Here is a 23511-nt window from a genome sequence, read left to right on the forward strand (position 1 = left end):
CACAAATAAACAACTGAGATAAGAGTGCATGACTGGTCCGTTATACTGTGACTTCCCTAACAACCAGCCGTGAAAAAAAATGCCCCATGGCTCAGTGTGGCTGGTAATTTTGTAGTCACGGGGACGGCAGTGAAACCGGCCCTTCAGTTGGACACGTTCATAACGACACTCACCAGCATCGCAGCACTTTAAAGCTCACTTATCAGGGTGGGACAGACAGGGGACGTGAGGTAATGGGTAAAACTGGAAATGCACAGATGACTTGCAGACATTTAAAGGTAGATATGCTTCTCAACCGGAAACCGTCTTCATGTTTAGGTGTGACACACAGGAAGTATCACTAAACAAGGCTAAGAGTCAACAGCTCAGCGTTGAGGGCGCTGAGCTGTTGACGCCCGTCCTTCAGCTCAATGTCGACGTCAACAAAGCTAACAAGATGAAAATGGCCAATCTAATATCTTGCTTGTTCACCACCAACATTTAGGGGGTTAGCACGCTTGCAATTTAGCAGTTAGCACATGTACAGGCAAGGAAGATGGAAATGAGTTTTCCTGGTATGAAGCCGTGAACTCGAGTATAGAATGCTGCAGGAATTACATATTCTTGAAGGCTCACTCGCAGGGTAGCATCACCCTGGTTCCCTTTGTAGTTGGATTTTGGATTATTGCTAGGCTCAAAACAAACTACACTGTGGTGGCATTAAGCTATAGTATACACACTTGGCCATGACTTGATCAATCTGCAAGTCATAAAGTTAGAATTGGAGGATTTTGCGACTGAAATCCCGCCTGTAAAGTTGGACTAGTGAGCGGATGAGCCTCTGTGGACCCGTTTAGCCACTTGTTAGCAACCGCTTCCTTAACGACAGGCCCGATCTCATTTTAATGTGGGGTATTTACTGGTGTATTTGATCGCATAGAACAGTGCGTAAAAAATCCCCCAAGATTGTGTTAACCGCAGAGCTTATTTTAGACCTGTTGGCTTTCAGACGAGGGAATCGGATGCTAAAATACGCTAATTTATTTCTGGGGTTCAGGACTCATTCTGGCTCTAGTCTATGGGACATATTTGCCTGAGGATGCCACTACATTAAAACCACAAATGTGTCAACCTGATGTTGGCTTTCTAGGAACAGTCAGGGGATCAACACTTGCACTTGGGTTCAACCTCTGGGGTCCATTAATATCTGTAGAAAATGTAATGACATATGTCAGTCCGAACCAAAGATTCCGGACCAACAGACTAACATTGCCAAGCCACCTCACTATGTGGCTACAAAGGATGACATAACCCTGATCACACAGCTAAAACTGTTCTATAAATATACAGTGAGAACAATGTAGGGTAGGCCAACTCCCAGAGGATCATTAGGACAATCTCTTTGACTTCCTATTGCATTTACTGGCCTACGGTTTGGGACAAACCACTGATTGGAAGAATAATAGGCCAATGAAGAGGTCATGAAAAACAGACTGATGGTCTTTAATGGTCATAAAGTTAAAGATTTATTAGGAGGAGCAGATTTAGTTTGGAGAATACATGACAGATGCAGACGACAGATTAAAAATGCAGTTGATTTCTCACAGATTGAAACCGAGAACTGGGTCCACACCCACCCATGATTTCACCAAAGAAACCAAGGTCAGTGTTCACACCTCTGACTTTGCAGATAAGAGCTACTTCCTGTTTTAGTCGTTGCCATAGTGACACAAGTGTGTTTCAAACAAATATGAAAAGCTATCGAAGGTTTTAAAAAGTTCAACTTCTGTTTTTATTTTCTCCATGTAAACCACACTGTTTTTTTTCTCTCGTGTATGACACACGCTACATAAATAAAACTTTCCCTTGTCTAACTGTTGCTGAATTGCCTGCTGCATCTCTTATATGAAGACTGATGTAAACGCAGCTACATCAAAAGGGATTTATAAGTGAAAACAACTGAAAGCAAAACACTGAACGTTACATCCACACCGATGAGATAAGTGACAGAGAGACTCTGAAGACAAATGATTATCCGGCACTGCGTTTGTTTCCTTCCCAGAACAATGTCCGTCCCAGTTTGCCTCTCTGGAGAAACATTGACACAAACTGCAAAGACGACCCACTCCCTCAATGAATACTTGGGTCAATATTGAACATTTGCTTTGTGTGATAAATCTCTTCTCAACCAAGTGAACATACTCACCGTCCCATGTCTGTCCCATAGCACAAAAAAAAAAAGAGAAAAAGAAATCTCATCCGTGGAATGCACAGAACACTCAATCACTGTCAGTCTGGAGAAGTAAACTTGTTCACCTGAGTTGAACTTAAAAACTGAACATAAAGTAAATGTGAGCTGATGTCTAAGTGGGTCATATTTACCATTTAAAGGTGTCATATGTAAAAACTGGAGTCCCGTCCAATTCATACAAAACAAATAAATAAATGAATGGATAAAAATAGCAGCATTTCATTAGCTCATTAGCTAATTAGCTCCATTAGCCGTAGGGGAGTGTGCAGGTATGAACAGTGGCTAGTTGGTTAGCATACTAATTTCAGTTCATATCTCCACAACACGATGTCAAAATGTTAAAACTCTAATTTCTTCGCTTCATCTTCTTCATAATTTCAGTTATTTTTTTGATGTTTTCAACTAAGATTCTTACTTATTGAACTTTTAATACGTGGGTTTCGAAAGAAAGTAGCAAAACAGGAAAAGGGGATTTCTGTGGCCTGACCAGCCTGGTAATACCCAAACGGTTAACTCCAGAGTTATTACCTGGCTCGCTTTACTGTATGACATAACAGCAGTGCAAAAAAAAACGAAAGACACAGTCGTTGAACAGCTGTGTACTGGGAATGACTGAACCCTAAATTAGACACCAGACTGCTGAGTCAGCCACTACGCATCCAGGGAAGTCAAAAAAAAATAAAAAAACATTTCCATGATGGTTACGCAGCGAGGACACACACGCGCACTCTCGTCAGACGTCCTTGTGGTTCGGGAATCCTTGTGGTGATGGCTGACTAATGGCACCTCCTCAGCATTCCAGTCGGGCGACGTGCCTTTTTCCCTCCAAACCAGCGCAGTCACTGGAATGCGACTGGAGGAGATCGCGAGATGTCCATATACGTACAGAGCTTGCGAGGCTGAAATCCGACCATTCACTCTCTAAACATCCAGTGAATTTGAGCATTTGCACAGATGTGGTTTAAAGTGGTGCAAGGCTGCGAGTGTAACATATCGAGCTGGGGGAAAAAAAAGATGACATTAAGTGATCAGGCAGGGGGAACACGTGGGATCTCGTGGGATTAATTAGACGGATGTTTGTGTCTTTATCTGACAGTTTAAACTTCCTGTTCCTACTTCCTGCTTGCTGAAACCACCGAGGTGCGATCAGAGATCCATCTACTCGTGCTGGAGGTCCCTGAGGAGGTGAGAGAGGTTGTCAGGGGTGTGTCCTTGTTGGTCCATGGATGAGCTCCGCCTGAATGAACTATCCTGGCGTCACGGGAGCATGACTGGAGTGCTTCAAAAGGCCAGGCTTTGTGCAATGACAACAAAACGAGGGCCTCGCTTGTGTTTGGGTGCTGGGACGGCCCGAGCGGGCGTGTTTGGACAGTGAGTGTCACAGAGTACTGTATAGCCATCTGGAATGTCCTGTGTCATCCCCAATGTGGGCCGTACTCTCAGTCAGAACGGCGATGATAAGCCACTGTAATCTCTCACAGGTGAAATGTTTACGGATGCCGCGCCGTTTCTGGTTAGTTTGCATGTACTTCCGTTGAAACAGGATGCATTCAGGCTTTCTGAGAAATGGCACGAAGGTATAAATTATGTGTTGTAGCGCAGACAGAAGGAGGAAGTGGAAGTATGAGGTGGTAATTTCACGGCAGGCTCTGCCAGCAGAGGCTGCATCCTAGTTAAAAGACGACTGAATAGAGAAGTGCTGGTGGTAAGGGAAAACGGGGAGACCAGAGGAAATCCTGTCAACAATGGTTGAACAAACTTGAGCGTGAGATAATGTGGATGAGAGCAAGCCTCTCGCCGACCCTGCTGATCATTCACAAAGCCTGTTCACACAGGGAAATATGTGTCTGACTGCGAGTGGGTGACCAGAGACAGAGTGAGGGATGGACTCCTGAGAGGAGATGAAAATGGTTCAACTATCCAAGTTCTTTTTATAAGTGGAAAGATAATTTATAAGGGAACCTGATTTTATCCTCAAAAAACACAACCTCACTAGACAGATATAAAATTAAAAATCCATTTGATTTCATTTTAACTCTGAACTGATAAAAACATAAATGGTTCCGCGCTTTGATTCAGCTCACGAGAACAGGGAGAGGCTGGACGGCGGCTCAGGAAAAGGGTGGGGTAGCGGACTGGGGGCCTGCGCCGCCCACCCACCCACCCAGTGTGATCTATCTCCTCCCCAATCAAGAGGTGCTTCCCGGCCCTCACTGGATGTTTAGTCAGTCAGCACTCCCGCTATTCGGACCAAAGCATTCGCCACGAGACGCATCTGAAGGACGTCCAAATATCAGCACAACAGAAGTGCACACTCGCTGGCTTCGGTCACCATGGCAACTGCCTCCATCACTCCGCACCGTGCTGTGTGTCCATGAGTCTGACCTACAAGCCAGCCCGAGCGCCAGCGCAAATCTTCAAGACCCTGCGCGCAGTTCATCAAAACCTCAGTGGGAACAAATCAGATTCCTTCTGTCTGGCGACTCTCTTATCCAGCTGTTACACATAACGAGATTTCTGGGCAGAGATTGGCGGGTGGCAGTCAGTGCAGTAAATGTCAGGCGGTGGCCGGAAAGTGGAGGAAAATGTCAGCATCTGTTTTGGTGCATTTTGCAGCGCTGATATCTGGAAGGGCATTGTTCAACTGCTCTGCTAAACAGCCCCAGCAGCAGTTGTCGAGCTGATAGCGAAATGTGACATGGCAGCAAGTTCTAATAAAGGAACATGATCTCACCATCTTGACATACAGTACCAACTAAGGGCATCGTTGCATTAAGAGCCAGAACGGTCTACTTTGTTACATATTTGGTATATTGCATATTGCATTCCAATGACACAAGGAGGATCCACGTCTTTAGGCTGGGAGGTATGTTGCTACAAGAACACGAGACACCTAATGATCATTTCTAAGGACATGCACATGCAGTTATCACTTGCTCCGAGCATTTTAACACCTTTTTCCTGTCAGTGTGCTGCCGGGGCGACAGCTCTCTCATCTATGGGTGGTAGAAAAACACAAAGTACTCGACACACACACACACACAGACACATTTGTGCTCACTTCCTGCCGTTTTACAGTGTGATTTTTTTTCTTTCTTTAATATGTGCTTTGATGGCAGCTCGCATGTTGGTTTTGCCGACGTAGGCAGCTGCATCAATTTTCGGCATTTGACACGATTGATCTCAGACCGATCCTTGAAGCAACTGTATCTCCTTCCAGCAGCTGGTGGGGTCGTACACACAGATATAATACTATGAGCACTGCTCACTCAGAAATAACACATTTACATTCAGAGATAAGCAGGAGAATGGGATTAGCCTGGCTCAAACTGAGAGATGGTGCCAGATGATAGCATATGGTTTCCAATGTGCTGGAATAACATATATGCTGTAACTGAGTGATTTTCATATAAATATATATAAATATATCTCCATTATCCACGTTGCTGTATGGTTACTACGACTGTCGCTTAAATGTTAAAGGCCACTGTTTTTGTCCTCTCCCCGCTTTTACTTGAGCGGACCTTCCATTACCGTGGCAACAACCACCGTGGAAGCCGCATGTGTGTGTCGAGCCGAACACTGAGCACACTGTAGAAAACAGCTGGGCTGTGCCAATTGCCTGCACCCCCTCCACCCGCCTGTACACAATGTCTTACCTCCTCAACACAGAATGCATACATCCTCTATCTGATACCGCAGCAACCACACAATAAAGTGCTCTCGCTCCAGAGTCATTCAGAAGAGGCTGGTTGAGAGTGTGAATGCGCTGCAGTTTAAGAGCGGTGATTGGAGTTACTTTCAGGCGTCGATCCACTCCACAGCGCTGGCCACAACGGCTTGGATATTTATCCCATTCCACCGACTCTAGTTCATTGCTACCTGCGTCATCCACAACCCACTTTAGGTAATTTACATTCAGAAATTTTCTTTTAGAAATCCAGGAGAATGGCGCACACAAAGAAGAGGCTTGAATTCGAGGTTCGAGCCTTGACAAACTGCTTTAACAGGAGTCATATTCTCATTGTAGATGCTGCTCTTGTATCAGCGTGTGTCAAAAATGGAAATCTAGGTTTCAGAGAAAGTCTGAAATCACAACATCCCCCATTCCAGTAACTCCCTCCGTCATCTGAAATAGAAACTATACCAAGCCCCCCGCTCATGCATATCTAGGATGAGCTCTGCCCGACTGGTGCTGATGCATATGTAAACAGCTGTTCTGCCCGCGTTACAGCGAAAGATAAACATCTGCCAGCAGAGGCTGACCTGTATACTCAGCCCAGCAAATTATCCTAATTGGCCTCGATGAAATAATATTGTGTAATCTCTTTAGATTCTAATTAAACAGCAGCAGACACACAGACACATCTGCGGTTTCCCTGGTAGCTGTGCAACATCATGGAGGCGGGGAGAAACACGCTTTAATGAGGCGCGCAGACAGTTCAAAGTTAAACAATGTGCTTTATTGGCATCTACAGAAACCAAAAACTAAATGGCCATTTTTTTTTAATTTTGTATAGTTGTTTTGCGTTCACGTATGTCACAAGGTATGAAATAAGTTAAAACATATTAACATGAACAATGAGTTAAGTTAAGTCTGTTTGGTTTTAAATGGTTTGTCTTGAAACAGGATTTCCCTCGATGTTCAATAATAAATATCTTTGACAAAACGAACATACGGGTTTTTTTTTTTCACATAATCGTTTGGATGTGTATTAATAGTGACACAGATTTGATACACCGGGACTGAAAAATAGAACTAGAATAACCATTTTATATATACAACACTGGTGTGATGGAACAACCTCCCCTATTACAGTGTGTGGGATGCACCCTGCCATGCAACTTCTGTCTTGTCTTGCTGCGAGAATCCTCTAGCGCTCGAGCAGAAGCCAATTTTAACTCCTCCATCACAAAGCCTGCCCATTATCCGTCAGAAAGCAAGCCACAAACAGCAGTTTACACTATGTACAAGCCTACTTTGTACGCCTTAATCCAAGCACAAGAACAGGAATCAACTTTTTTAAGAGCTCTTTGCTTGTGAAAGCAGGCTTTGTTATGGAGGTGGTTTCTCGCTTCCTCCGAATCCCTTCCACGCAGCTATTTCACTTTGTCTTCCTCAGGCGAGGGCCATGCGTTGCGGTTGTTCTAAGTTGGCACGGAATTTATCAAGAAACCGCGAGGCTAATTCGTCGTCCACCAGCCTTCCGTCACTGGACAGTGTGACTGTCATCAGCTGCTGGGTGCGCAGGGTCTGGTCATCCTCGCACAGCCGCAGCTCGGCCCTGGAGGTCCCGACGGCGAGGATACACGCCTGAGGAGGGTTGATCACAGCGCTGAAGCCACTGATACCAAACATCCCCAGGTTGGATATACTGGCGTTGAGAGAAAGAGAGAAAGGGGAGAGAGGAAGGAGAAAGAAGAGACAGTTCACATATTACATCATTAGCTGAAGCTCAGCAAGGGGACAGAAAATGCATAAGAATTAACAAAGTGGACGTAATTGTGGTTCTATAACCGGCTCCTTGAAGCAGAAGAGAACGGTACATCTTAGCGCGAGCAAATAAAAAATGAGAGGGTGAATTGAGTAAATATAACTGGCTGTGGAGATCTCGTCTTACAAAAGAGAACACTGATCAGTAAAGATTAACACGGGCAGCACTCGCCATCCGAATGTCTCCCTAAATGTTCTGTATGGTGAGCAAGACTGACCCGAGGGCAGTTTTCGGCTTGCCTTAATGAGAATTGAAGCTCAGGGGGGGGGATGGAAAAATGAACAGAGGAAGGGCGTACACATATATCCTCAGGAGGACAAAGAGGGGCTGCATCTCCATAGGAATTCATCGCTCCTGCCTGACACAGAAACCCCATTTATGTCTAAATGACACCATTAATTCTAATGAGTTGAAAAGACTCCCTTCCACTTTTTCTGCAATTGATGGCGCAGTAACTGATGGCGCTTGTCGCCCATGACCACATTCAGTTCAGGCACCAATGAAATGTAGAATATGCATAATGTATTGACTATCTGTGGAACCGGATTTAAGTCATTATGGCGGAAATTTATGATGACTATCTTATCTCTGAGCTGCGGAGGAAATTGTGAAACAGAATTAGGTGTTAGAGATGACAGGGCCACTGCTCCCACATACCAAAAGTCAGTTTATTGAATTAATATAATTGAGATGTACTAAAGAGAGATGATTGAAGAGGACAGACAACATAAAGTTTTAATATTTTCTCACTTTCCATTCGCCTTTTATTCTTTTACTCAAGAGGTGATGCTTACCTGAATGAGCCTCCCTGGTACTCCTCAGGGAGAAGTTTCCCATCTCGAGCCTTCCGGGCCAGCGCCTATGGAAACATTACATGTCAATCAATCTCTAGAGCTTCATGTCAGTGTGTGCCATGTACATAAAACAGAAGAAAGCCAACAACTAAATCATTAGAAATACACCCGAGCTCCGGCTTTGACATTAAACTAGACTATAGGAGTGGTTAATCAGCCCAATTTCCCGATTCGATTCGATTCGATTCTGATTCCGATGATCGATTCGATTACAAATCGATCTTCGAATCTTAACAATTATCGATTCGATTTTCAATTATTAACAATTATTGATCTTCCATTTAAAATCAGTCAGCTGCTGAATTATTTTACTTCTCTTTTGAGTAACACCTCACAGCAACTTCAATATTGTATAGTGTAACTATAATATCCAAATTATTATTTTTTACTTTGTTTTAAATGTAGTGTTTCACTGTTAAAAGAAAGCTGCCGAGCTCAGCAGCCGGACTCATGTTAGAAGCATTGTCGGTGACGAGAACCAGGGCGTGTTTCTCTATTCCCCACTCGTCTGCCATTGCTTTGAGAAACTCACACATATTTGCGCCTGTGTGGCTATCATCCATAGCTTTCGTCTGAAGTACGTAGGACATTAGCTTCCATTAACTGCTGACATAATGAGCTGTAACGGTCACGTATGAGACTGTAGCTCTGGATGTCCAGGCATCGCAGGTTATTGCTACCCTGTGTGCAGAGTTGAGGGACTCTTGCACAGAAAGGTTTGTCTCCTTGTAAAGATTTGGAATCGATTTAAGTGTGAAAAAGCTCCGGGATGGAATAACATATATTGGCTCCAGACTGTGGACCATGTAGCGAAGCCAGTAAGAGGAGGACTCCAGTTTGTATTACTATTAAAAAAAAAAAAAAAAAAAAAAAAAGGTTAAATCGATTTTTGGAAATGTAATAATCGATTCATAATCGTCAATATTATAATCGCGATTAATCGATTATCGATTCATTTCACCACCCCTACTAGACTAGCAGTTTTATTGTTAATGTTAAAGCCAGCATGCTAACAGTCTCGAAATGACAAATTAACATGCTGATGATATGCACGTGTAATGTTTATTATGTTCACCCTCTTGGTTGCTAATTTGCTAATAAGCACTAAACAATAAGTACAACTGAAGCTAATGAGAATTACATTAGCTTTGTGGATATTTGTTCATGAGTTATATTACTGGACAAACTAAAATGTTAATGTTAAAATGTTTCACTCAAAACTATGTGAATCTCACGGCGGAACTAAAGGAAATGTCAGGGGATGATCAGATTTGGTAGAAATCATCCTCAGAGGACCATGAATATCTGTACTATATTTCAGGGGAATGCATACTATAGCTGTCGAGACATTTCAGTCTCAACCAAATTGCTACTGTCACGACTATCTAACAATGCCATCTGTAGCTATGCTGTTAGCATCCTGGCAAAGCTAGACACCATTAGATTAATGCTACAATACTCTGTAAGTTCTGTTGTACTGACAGGTACCAAACGGTCTATCTCACGTCTAGCCACAAAAGACTTACTGCTTTAGACAGAAGTTGCTCTCAAACAGAGCAATTCTCCTTAAGTGGTGAAAGCCTTTCTGTCACAGATTTATACCATTCAGACCTTCGGTGACAGACCACAGGGGTTAATTTTCACCATGTTGAAGAAAAATAATTAAATGTCCAATAGTCAGCCCTGAGACAAATGGAAACTATCAGACTGTGCATCGCTAAAATGAAGAAAGGGAATTGACAACACCCAGAGGGGACGATGAGACATCTAGTGGGGGAAAACTAACACATTACTGAAGCCAGGTTCTGTGAATTCATGTTCTATCAGCGCATGAGTGAGAGCGACAACCTCGGAGAAAACACAGCGTATCTGTCAATAAAGAACAAAGCACGTTGATGGTCCCTGGCGTGAGATTGTGTGCGTGCACAATGCAATCCAACAGACCTTCAACAAGATGCATTCCTGTGACTTTCTGAACGTACACAGTTGTACCTCTGATTAAATACAAGTTAAACTACAGACCTTCCTGGAATAACGAGCTGTTAAAATGCCATTTCTCTCAGTCAGGTAGAGCATACTGGTTAGCCACCAGGTCATACAAAATGAAACTTTATTCAAATGGAAACGAAGAGTAAAAGGTTAATGCAGCGACACGACTAAGACTGAAAGTCAAGAGTGACTCACTGGATCATGAGACACAGTGGGATATGGTGGGCACATTTGAGATAAGAGCCCTAAATACAAAAGCTGCCCGATGTTCCACTCCATCACATCGATAGCCAGCAGCGACCTCTCTGAGCTTCATTCAAACCACATGTTGATTTTAATCTGAGACCAATAAGGACTTGCAAAAGTAGATTTGACTCAAGGCTGCGGCACAACTATGAGGAGCAGTGGGCGGTAAACCACATTTTGAAGGCTCAAGTGGACTGAAATGTTTTAGCCCTTCTCAGCCATCTTAGTTGTTGTTTTGGTGTGTTTATGTAAGGTTTTCATGCAGTGATTTAATCGCTTGGCATTAACAGGCATTACAATTTTGAACTCGAGGTCATCGGAAGTGTTTCGTAATTTCACATTACTTTGGAGAAACTGACAAAAACCACACTAACCAGATTTTTCCTCCGAGGTTTACCATAAAATATGGCAGACGAGGATAATGACCAAAAGAATTTGAGTTCTTTATCCAACTTACATACGCACTTTGCTTCCCCCGACACACCCAATATATTTGAATTCTCAGCAATTTGACCACAATCCAGCATCACCAATTTCAGTTCCATTCTGAACAACGGCAAGTGAGAAGGAACACGTTCTAAATTAAATTAAAGAGGTTTGAAAGATTTGAGATTCTACTCTATTGTAACTGGCCACATTAAGCCAAGCACTGCTTTGTGTTTTTATAATGTGTTGCGTGTTTAATTTATGTTATCTGAATATTCATAACAGACTGTGTGTTAAAGGTCTTCTACTGTGTGTGTGTATAGATAGGACACACAAGTTGCATGCCAAGTATGTGTTATTACGAATGAGAGAAAAAAACTTTAAATCGATATTTTTAATCACTGCGATCAACTGGTTTTTGCTAACAATGATTAGCAATTGCAAACTGGGATTCCAAGTTGTTGCACTGTAACGTCGTCGACTCGTGACGTAGCTCTGACTTCAACCTTCTCTGCTATATGGAATGCACCCCATAATGAGGCTCTGCTGTGTGCAAAAAGAGTTGATGAAAAATGAATACGTGATTTAGACGATGTGTGTCTAACTTTAATGACGTGCTTCATCAACATCATCACTCTATACAACCAGATGTTGAGGCAACATAAGCAGCATGCTCACAGCTAGCTTCGCGAACACTTACAGTTTTGTGCTGCTAAGTTCGCGGGCTGAGGCAATCACATCTACACAAGATCTGTTCGCATGGATTAATGCCATTACGCCACAGTCATAAAAGCTGAAATCTGAGCAGAAGTATGTCTCAAACCTAATTACACAGCCACTCCCTCCCTCCCTCAACAACTCTCACTGACACTCAGACAAACTGTGTGTATTCCCCAAAAACTACCACGCACTCTCTCACTCCTGCCAAGTTGAAATTGGTGCTGTCACGACTACAAATACGACCATGCCAATACTACTTCAGCCACTGTCACTGCAACTACATTACAGCTGCCACTATCACTGTCATCACTACTGCTGCTGCCACTGAAACTGTATTATAATATTGTAATTGTGGTGTCAACACTGTTCTGGCTGATTTACTGTCATTAGGGTAAAGTCTACAGCACTACTGACGGCACTACTTTACATTTGATGGAAGCAGTCAACGGTCTCTCCATGTTTTTTGCTACTGGATGTTAACATCACACATCATATCTTTCACTTAAACATGCTGCATGTGCCCTTAACATTTAGGTATCTTACACCAGGTCACTGCTTGTGGGAGAAACTTCATTAATAACCCTCATCTTGAGAAATTCATCCATTTGGTCTGTGTGTTTGTCTGTGCTATTAAGGAGAAGGAGAGTGTGTGTCTGCACATGCAGATCAGGTTTTCAGAACACATTTATGTGTTTGTGAATAAAACGCCTGTCCCCAGCTGCTGACTGAGAGCAGGGGAAAGAGCTGACCATTGTTGCTTTGTTTTCCATCTGTGGCCAGTGACAGCTGAGACCTGTAACCTAACAACCCAAAAACAAAAATATCCAAAATATAATCGGTTATCTACGGATCTATCCAGTTGATCTCAAACTGCTACTGCTACACTAACAGAAAAAAAAACTAGTTTGTATGCAATGCATCTCGCCAGAAGGTGAGTAAAACTCTACAGATGCCAACATAATTTGTTTTCGCAGACAGCTGGACTGCAGTCAAGTTTCAACTGCCTTATCTATTCTCATATATTGGCAGCAGAACTGTGATACAATGAATGCCCCCACAGTTTCAAGTTGTCATCCAGCATGAGCAAAGAAAGCATTAGAAAAATACCACCACTAGAAAGCAATAAAAGACAGCTCTGACAACAAGATTACCTCATGACATATCACATAACACAACGATCTATCATGTTTTCTTCTTTTTAACTCCTCTTACCCCTGTGATATTTTACCTGGGCGTTAGCCGAGATCTCCTGGACCCCTTTGCTTGCAGCATCCTTGATGATGGGGGTAATGAGGCCCTTGTCAGTCGCCACCGCGATCGCGATGTGGATTGAATCTAGTGCACGGGGTCCATCGTCAGACCAGGTCACATTCACCTCTGGCATTTCCTAGGACAAAAAGTCAAAGGTCAGCCCAGGTTCTGACAGATATCAAGAGGGACAAACCATAAGACGATGAAAGATAAAAAAAAACAAAACCTCTTGATTTGGTTACACGGTGCTTCCATGGAGCTAATGGATGTGGAGAAGCTAATAAAGCCTGATGCAAGACTTAAAAACGTGCAGAATATTACTTGTGGCATTTATAGTAATTAATTATGTTAACATTTAAAAAACATGCATCGATTTTGTGGTGAATGTACACACTTGCCATCAGGCAACCGGATCTAAAAACAGATTTTACGTTTACAGAAATAATCGGCCGATTTTTACTCAATTCGATCTTGAAATTATCTTTAATAGAAAAACATCCAGTTTGAATTTAGGTTGAAGTTCAATCAGTGTACTAAAGGTACAGTGAAACAAGCGCACCAGATGGCTAAAAAGGTCAACCAAATTTAGCCTCGAAAGCTACTCCCTGTTGTATCAAGGTCAGCTCAGGGGAAAGTCCAGGTCCTTTTTCCAGGTTACAGATGTTAGAGTGTTACACAAGCGAAACCCATATCGCCGCTTAAGCGCAGGAGCCAATCCAGAGGGGCACTTTGGCCATGTGAGACGTTGTGCTAACAGCAAAAAAAAACATGAGAGAGAGAGAGACATGTGGTGCTTGAGCATTTTACACCCACATTATGTGGGAAATGTACCCGTTTCTGTTCCACATTCCTCACATTTACTGTAACACATGCACCCAACAGCTCAGGTCTTCTCAGCTGCTGCTTGCGTTTCATCGATATCTTCCTACAGACTGCATGATGCAATGATGAGCTCCCATGATGTCTGGCACATGTCTTAATGCTGCGGGCCAACACATTTGCATAGTGAAGCACAGAATATCCCACGATAAGTGATAAAGTAGACGATAAGACGTTCTTATTGCCGCGCAGACATTACACGCCAGGATATCTGAATGACCAGAGAACCGCATCTGCTAACATCCATACCTCTCATACATTCCTCAAATCATCATCAGTCAGTACTTTTCTTTCTTTGCGGCATTGATTTTGAGAATAAAAACTAATTAAAATGCCGTACAAAGTAATTTCTTTGTTTTTGTCTCTAAATTTGTGGTTTTTCTAAAACTGCTCAGGGAGTCGGACAACGATTTCCCCATCAATTAAGTTCAGAAAAGAAAAAACAAAAACATAACCATCAGAGTCTAATCTATATTCAGTCTCCCTCCGCAACTTTACAGCAATAAAAAACATGTTAACTGCACGGGATAAAAAACGGTTTCGGTCTCTATAGCTAATTTCCCTGGACATCACAACTGTCCTGGGGGTAAATTTATATATAACTCACTCATTTAAATTATATTGTGGCTTAAAGTTATGTAGAATTTAGGGTGTGGCTGCTTTGAGTGACAGCCGGCCGCTAGCTTTCTAGCTTGCTGTCATCAAGCAGGCTCTGCAGAGGTGGCGGCGGCTGAAGCCATCCCACCGAGAGCTCCTCAGAAACCGGAAATCAGTTACATCACAGAGACTGTATATGTGTTTTATACAGTCTGTGGGTGTTTCACCACCTGAATACATCAGCAATGAGGACAACGGAGAAACCTTGCTGCAGAAGACTTACAAGACTATACATCTCTGTACACGTAAGCTGAATAACCGTGTGGCGTTTTAAAGGTATTTACTCTTCAGGGATGCATGAAGAAGGATGAACAGATTAAATGAACAATAGAAGTGATTCTCAACAATACTTACTTTAAGTGTTACAGCAGCTGCCTTGATAATGAAGTCATTAACAGACACTTTGATTTGTTCTGAAAGAGACAAAAAGAAACAGTCTGTGAGCTCAGTTCAACCAGCGTCTCGTAGGAATCAGCACAGAGGATTTTTTTTTTGCTTGTAATCATGATGAAGACCATGAGTTGGCATCTTTACGAGGTGTTCCTAGCTGCATAGATAAGGCCAAAGACAGATAAGGGGTGACATCAAATGGAAAAATTGTATTCTGGTCAAGATCGGCGAGTGAACCGACTCATTTAGGGGAAAGAAAAATCTCATAACCCCAACCGATCAGAAAAAGTCCCTCTCTGGGCGACTCAGTCACGACCATTGGCTCCACTCCTCTCTCTCTCTGTGTGTGTGTGTGACACCATCGGCCCAGGCCTCGCAGCGCCGCCAACTTTTACTGGTGTCCATTAGTGCAGTACCAGACGGTTATGAATGCTGCGAGCGGGATGATTAACGAGCTAACCGTGAAATCGCGCTGCTCCTGAACAATGAGGGTCCACAAAAACAACCGGGGAGAGAGAATCCCCTCAGTACACACACGACCTCGCTAATAGGTCTGGAATGGCCGTCCCATTTCCTCCATCACAGAGACAGGACCCGGGGAGATTTACGGTTTGTTTGACAGCTGGGCATTGTTAAGCTAAATACAGCCGACTACGTGACAGCGTGTAGAAATAAGTTTAAAAATAGGGAACTGACAAAAGCGCACTTCTCATTATCAACACAGAAAATGGCCCAAAGTAAGCATAGGGCGCATTTAGGGAATTCTTGAAAAGCAGCCGTTATGGATAAGTATTTTCTTGGCTGAAAAGTGACTGTTGTGACGCACAAACGATGTTCCCTTTCCCTTAACCTTTGTTGACCTTTAGCGCGCACATTCTGGCGGGTCTTGCACAAGAAGCTGTGGTTAGCTGACTGTTGACTGGGGAAGTTGCTACTAAGGCCCCGAGGCCCAGAAAATAAAAGAGCTGCTTGCCGAAACATCGAAACAGATACTGCCAGACCCTTTTAGTACTGTATTATATTATTCAAGCTCTAACAGGTTCAGTCCATTCATAAGCTGCACGGCAAATTTAACTTACTAGCTCCTTTCCTCTAGTTTACATGGCCTTTCAATCCTTTCCCAGAGTCTTGTAATACTTTTCTTCGTCTCGAATACTGCCATTTATTGCAAAAGGTGCACCGAAGAGCAAGCACCCGAAAGAATCCATTTGAAGCACTTTAAACCGGAGAGAAATGATTACCGTGGTAGAGTACTCTACAGTCCTGTAAGCACAAAGTATCAACTTTATGAAAACCGCACTGTTATGAATAAAAACAGCTTCAAAAAAGATTTTTTTGCCACTGAACTTGCTGACACAATGTGCTCTCCCAACTGGAGCGAACAATTTCAAGCAAGCAGGCTCGTCACCGCTGTTTGTCAAAAGTGAGCAATTACAGACTAGAGTTCTATGAGTATGAATAGCGCGGTATTATCAAGATATGATCGGCCTCGTGTTGTTAAGTGTGGTGTGAAGAAAGAGCAGATCTGATCAGACTAGGACATGGATGTGTCCGAGATACCACAACCAATAATTACGATTCAGTCATTTAAAAACCACTTCATAACCGATGAACTCTCACACGCCCACAACATGATGGGTTATTCTTAGACATAAGGGAAAAAAAACAAACAAAAAAACACACAGTTTCTCCTTATCAGAGAAAGAAATCTGTGGAACGGCGGAGGTGTGTGTGCATGTTGGTTTGAACGAGACGTACGGGACTACCCTGACTGAGGACATGTAACATGACTGTCCCTCTTTGTCGAGCGAGCAGTCATGTGAAAACCCTGAAATCCACATCTTCACGGAAAAGTTTCCTTCCAGATGTTACTGTCAGGCCGAAGGACATGATACCAACAAATGCGTGTCAAGAACAGCCTCGTCTCCCTCTGCGTTTCCTGTTTTTTTTACCGTTGGCCAAGTCCTTGCGGAGGTGCATGATGGCAGCCACGTCGCAGTCGACCGAGGCGTACGCGTGGGGGATGGTGGTCTTCGACTGCGTTAGCCTTTGAGCGATAACGCGGCGGACGTTCGAGGCCGGGATCTCGGTGAAAGTGCCCTGAGGACGACAAGTGGGAAGGAGGAGGTTAATAATTGAATGAGGAGGAGAAAAAAAAGGCAATTTGAGTAGAGACATCAGGGGCGAGAAGAGTGATAGTCAGGAGTATCTCAGCTGCCATCAATCACTCAATAAATGCAGGGCGTTAAACAAAATCAAGATGCTATTGACAAGCTTGTTGCAGTGAGTTAATGATTGGTTAGGACAAAACAAAAATGTCAGCGTCTGGTTGTTCACAGACCCAGTCGTTGACGTCAATAGGTCATAATTTACCACATAAAGACTCATGTGGACAAAAATATTATATGGTGCAAAGAAGACGGGGAATATCAAGATGTATTCAGAATGGTGGTAGTCTTTCTCAGGCATACTAAAAGAAACTGACCCTTTTTGCCTGGTTTTTCAATAAAATTTGAAAAAGCTTGGTACTGTTTCAACTGTTAATGTGTCTGTGCTATGTGGTAAGTTCATCCGTACTGGTGAGAAAAAACAAGTTAACAAGATAGTAAGAATTTGTAGCTAAGGGACATGTAAAGGCAACGTGTGATGCAAATCAAATCTCATCGTAAACGGTCACATCTTAACGTCTAACTAATGTCAGCAAAACCGAGGCCAATGGTGAATGGAGAGGAGTTAGCCTGATGTCAGCAAGCTGCGCTTCCTCCTCATTTCTGTGGTAACATTAAGAAGATTTGGAAAGATAGTTTTGGCTGCTGACGTATTTTTTTAAAGATGACAGAAATGATCCAGGCGTCTTTTGCTCAACGCCCAAGATGACCTTTCGTCCATCCCACCAGGGCTTTGACTCAAGCCAAATGCTGGAAGATGAGTGGTCGTTAAGCTTCTGAGTATTAGCTCTTTTCGGTGTGTAGGTGTGTGCGAGGAATAGTGTGACGAGTGCTCACCGGTGCTCCTGGCTTCCCTGGTACAGAGAGAGGAGGTACGTTGGGCCTGCTGCCTGGGGGTGGAGGGGCAGTTGTTGGGGTAGTTGTCGGGGTGGGGACGGGACTCGGGGGAGCCGGGGCAGCCATGGCCGGGGCAGCTTTGGGAGCAGGAGACGTCTTCAAGAGATTCAACGCATCTCTGTTCAAGTAAAAAAACAAGGAAAAACAAATTCAATTCGATCATTTCTACATTTCTATATGATGAAAAGTAACAATATCATATGATTACTGGACACAGGCGTCACTCTCCATCTCTGACATTGGCCCACTTTACACGCTTTTTTGTATCACAGAGTAAACAGGGTTAACTCAAGAGATAACCTTTTACTTTTAAGTAGGCCACTTGTTTTTCTTTTCCATTATGGAGACAGAGTGGGAGAATGAGTCAGCGTGGTCAGAGATAAAAGGTGCAACAACCAATAAGGCGTCCGCAACCAGACATGCTTTAAAACTAAACAACAAAATCTCAAACGCACGCAATGTGTCCTAATCCAGATGTAACACTGCAGTGAAGCACAAACATTTATACGGGAACAAATTCAACCCAGCGTATTTTGCAAACTGCACTCGTGCTTTTGTTTCTATTTGATTTGTGTGCGTCTTTGTTGAGCTGCACTAGTAAACTGTGATTCACAGCAAGCCCCTGTTGATGAGATGAACTATGCTTTTTCAAGTCGCTGGGAAACTTTTTTCTTTTCATCATGTTTTTCTTCATTTTCAGTATTTATTTATGGCGGCCTGATTTTTTTATTATGAAAAACTGAATCATGAAAAGTGCTGTCATTTCTTCATTTCTCTTTGACAATTATAAATTAAATTACGAGCGTATGAAACAACACTGGCGCTAGCTTATGCCAGGATAATAATGCATTATTCACCCGCACGCTCCCGCTTGGCAAGCTTATAAGCAGCGCTCGGGTTTGTATTTGTGTCAGGCGTGTGCAGAGAGGTGACTCCAGGTTATCCTTCGGTGGATGGGCGTCATGAGAATCATTTGCTAGTCACAAACAAACCCCACATGGGTAAGGCCAGGCAGGATCACATGGCAGCTGCAGCGAGGGACGAGCTTATTCAAAATGCTGGCTTCATCATCCTTCCCTGCTTTTCATACAGCATAATTTCCTAAGGCACTATAATAAGACAGACTAATTAATTTTAGGTACAGACACCTAATGTTGTGCTGCATGGTTACAAGACTTAATACATCTGGTGATTGTGAATTCCCAACTTGCAGATCATCCCACAGATAACTCGATATGACATTTCTCTGTCTGAGGTCTTTTCTTGTGCTACTTTCCACATGCAGAATACTTCATATACATCATAATGCTGCTGTTTTTACAGAGATAGAAAAAAAAAAAAAAAAAAACTGCTGTTTGCTCTGCTTCTTTGTTCTGCGAAAAAATAAATGTAAAGAAAAGAGGGAATCAGAATTTAATGAAAGATCTGTCCTTTATCTTTCTACCCGTTAATTCTGGTCTCAGCAGCAAAAAAAGAGGTGGGAGGGGCAGGTATCAGGTGCGCCTGCTTCCAGCTCTCTGGTTCCACCTCGGTGCACTGGGCTCCACCTACCCACACACATCCAGTCTTTTGTCTGGACCAGCTGCCTCTGACCTCACCGTGTAGCAGGAACAGTCTGGGCCCCTCAGCTATTTTCTCCTCGTCCCTCTCCGGGCTTCATCCTTTTATTTATTCTTGCACACTAGTTCCCCCCCCTTCCTCCCTCCCTTCCTCCCCTTCTCCCACTGATGGGAGTATTTGTTTGTGGAGGCATCTTGGAAATCCCCCGACTAACCTGAGCGGACCGTATAGACGGTTTTATGATTAGAAACCACCACGTGGAAAAATGTTAATGCTTTTTAAAAAGAGGATGGTGTGCACAATAGATGATGCAAATTAGATTTAATGATGAGAGTAAGAAAAAGGGTAAAAAGGAAAAGGATGCAAAATGCGTAGCTGTGCCTTAATGTTCAGTGATGATGTATTAGGTATATCCCATATTAATTCAACGGGAAGTCAAGTCAACAGCAGCCCACGGTGGCCACTTGCCGATGACGCCATAGAGACCTTTTGTGGAGCTGGGTGGCATGCGCCTTTCACACTGACCATTTACACCCCTACTGACAACCAAGGCAAAGGAGCCTGTGAAAGACTGGGAGAGGGTGAGTGGAATATTAAAAAGGGTCTGAGGCAGCTCTCACATGCACCTCAGCACACACACACACACACACACCCATAAAATGAGCTCCAAATGTACACGCACGAGAGCAAACTTTGTCTTCTACTGCCACCTAGGACAGGCGGAGATCGGAGGAACAAAGGGATTGATGTATCGGACGCCTTTATCATCCACATTTCAACAAACCAACATGGCTGAAATTGAGTCCAGTACAAAAGAGGGAGTGTGTTGTGGTCTGACTGATGATGTTGACTTCAGTAGTAACAATAGAGAAGCATCGTGTATATACACATACGGCACATTTGAATCGTGGTAACAAAGAAAAGAAGGAAAGACAAAAGAAGGAAAAACGGGTCCAAATCACCATTTCACCCTGCAGGAAGTTGGCAGTTATGCAGAAAGGAGATGTGCCTCGGAAACAATGGAAGACACAATATGATTATATGTCTGGCATGCCAATATTCTTTCAAACAGTCCTTTAAAAACACAGCCTTAGGTGTAATTGTGTTTCACCTCTAACATACTGTATGTATGGTTTTTTTACATACTGTAGGTTCTACGTGTATTCTGATTATTTATTATAACTTTGGCTAAAGTGCAGCTCTTGTTCTGAGCATGCCAGGAAGCCAGGGATCAAGATAACCTCTCTTGTTCAATGAATACCTTTGTTGTTCAAGGTCAAACATGTCCTTAAAACTCCTCTATTGCGCCGTCCCCTGCAGCAATTCGACCCCTTTTTGAGAGTTTTGCCATTTTTCCAATGCTGACCTTCTATGTAGCACAAAGGAAAAAAGGTAAATGATGATTCTATCACAATTCATATCGCACTTTGATATTCAACTACTGAAAAATTACAGTATGCTGGACATCGTTCAGACTAACAAGCACAGAATAAACAGCTACTTGTAGACAATAGTACTACTGGTGACATGAAGCAGACAGCCTAAATGGGCTTCTTTGTTAAAGTTTCAAAGAATAGATTGATATACTGATTACATTGTCATGTCCTTTCTACACATCATGCATTTTAAGGTTCCTCATTTCTACATAAATGGAAGTGATCCCTGCATTTACTAAGGCTATATTCATTCTGTCTATAGAAAACTACAAACACCCTCTAGTGGTGTGTCTCACAGGGAGGTTAAACTCATTGAAACATGTACCTGTTACTGTGTTAGTCTCAGCTCTTGGCTAACTTTATATTCACGACACTGATGAAAGAAAGAAAAAAAATAGAATAACAGAGATGTGTTTCTTTGTACCACAATCTGTATTTAAACCTTGCTATGCGTTATGTAACGTGCTATGATCTCATCCCAGGGTTGCGTGACCTCTGCTATTCATGCCCACTATAGATGGGGCCTCACTTAGAGCAGAGAGGGTGGAATGGGAGGGGTACCTTCCCCTGGTTTCAGTCTTATCTGATGTGCCAGAGGACAAAAGGAGGGGAGATCGGGTCTTTTCTGCCCTCTCTCTCGAAGGAGCTAAGCCTATATGAAAGTATTCTTTCCAAGGAGATTCGGTTTCCAACAAGACCGCAACACACATAAGCAACAGCCTTTACACCAAGGCTCAACTATGCTGTGGTGTAATGAGGTATAAATGTGAACATTCTAAAGTCATCACTATGCTGAGTGTAACATCACATTAGATCAGAGGCAGCTTGTTAATAACTCACTGTACTTTTACGGATGAATCACTGGTAAAACTTTCGGGGGAAGTTTCATTTTTGCAACCACATTTGAAAAGACACTGTTTCTCCCAACAGAAAAAAGCCACACAGACACGCAAAAATCCACCTTTCATTCCCAGGCTAGATGGAGCCTTAACAGTAAGGCTTTGTGTGGTTGTTTTTGTCTGCATCTTGGCCAGAAATCTGTCTGGAACAACACATCGTTTAATTCAAGCAGACCCCTCAGCATAGATAGTGTTTTTTTTTTTGTTTTTTTTTCCCTTAAATCAATTCTTTCATTTCCTCCAGCACCTTCCTCTGTTTAGTTTCAGCATCAACCCTCCTTTCTGCAGACTTTCTGAGCTAACTAACTTGCCAATGTGTCTGTAAGTGAATCATCATCATGCCAAATCAAATCACGGGGCTGTAATTAAAACTGCATTACTAATTAAACAATTTAAACTTCAAAAACCTAGAAAACATGTTGACGCCCACACAGCGCTGAAAATGCGCGTGTTCGTTGACCTTGTTGACTTTTTACAGCCTTGTACCAAAGGAGAGAGAGGCACGCAAATCAGAAACGACTCCAGAAGTGTTTCCTTCTTGTTATTTAGTAAAAATTTGTATCTCTGAGTTTTCGATTGGTCATTTTCTGTTGGCAGCAAGGGCTGAATTACTGGCACCAGACTTCTGTGTTGTTGAATAAGGCTGCAAATGAGACATGAGACCATTTTTCTCAAAGGCAAAAACACCTGTTATTGAGATGGAAAAGATGGATGCGTGTAAACATATAAATAATGGTTTAAATTTGCCTTTTTTTGGGACACATACCACAAGCGATGCATTAAGATAGAATTCTTTCCAGTGCTTGGATTATGAAGCTTTATATAGTTATCTTTCTCTGTCTAAGATATACATCCCCTGAACATATGGTCTGCGTTTCTATGGGCACCAGTGGGTCTCGGAGACTGGGTTGCTATGGCAACCGAAGTTACTTAATGAGATTCCCCAGCAGGGTGTTAGGTAGGTAACGAGAGCATTCAATCAGGTCCCTACTGACGGCAGGCGGCCATTAAAGCTGTGAGTGAGTGAGTGAGTGTGTGAGTGTGTGTGTGTGTGTGTGTGTGTGTGTGTGTGTGTGTGTGTGTGTGTGTGAGTTCACAGGTCTCTGTAGTGTAAATTTGCCACACAACAGGATTAAAACACATGGAATCACCACATTTTTTCACTTATTTAGTATTGTCTTATTCACACTGCCTACACACTGTCCATGACCTGCCCCGAGCGCTTTGACATGTCTTTCCTTCGGAGACTCTGCAGCGTTACAGCGGACACAAGGGGACCCGTCCGATTTGAGCCCTGAAGGCTGCTACAATGCTAAACAAGCACCTACGCTCACACGTCACTTCCTGTGTGAACGAAGGAAATAAATCACAGCTTAATGTGAGACTTTTGTCTTTGTAAATAAACGTATCATCC

The 23511-nt window shown here is 43.0% G+C and overlaps 1 protein-coding gene across 1 annotated transcript in view; it reads right to left on the reverse strand.

The window, feature by feature from the left end:
- Positions 1-6671: 6671 nt before the first annotated feature.
- pdhx (pyruvate dehydrogenase complex component X) overlaps positions 6672-23511 on the reverse strand; it is a 31752-nt gene continuing 14912 nt past the window's right edge. The window contains exons 6-11 of the mRNA XM_030426817.1: positions 18143-18320; positions 17090-17237; positions 15102-15160; positions 13189-13347; positions 8520-8584; positions 6672-7605 (exon numbers count right to left, since the gene is read on the reverse strand). Coding sequence (XP_030282677.1) covers positions 7350-7605; positions 8520-8584; positions 13189-13347; positions 15102-15160; positions 17090-17237; positions 18143-18320 — 865 coding nt within the window. The 3' untranslated portion in view covers positions 6672-7349. The remainder of the gene's footprint in view (positions 7606-8519; positions 8585-13188; positions 13348-15101; positions 15161-17089; positions 17238-18142; positions 18321-23511) is intronic.

Source organism: Sparus aurata, chromosome 8, assembly GCF_900880675.1.
Source record: "Sparus aurata chromosome 8, fSpaAur1.1, whole genome shotgun sequence".
In the NCBI taxonomy this organism is placed as follows: Eukaryota; Metazoa; Chordata; class Actinopteri; order Spariformes; family Sparidae; genus Sparus; species Sparus aurata.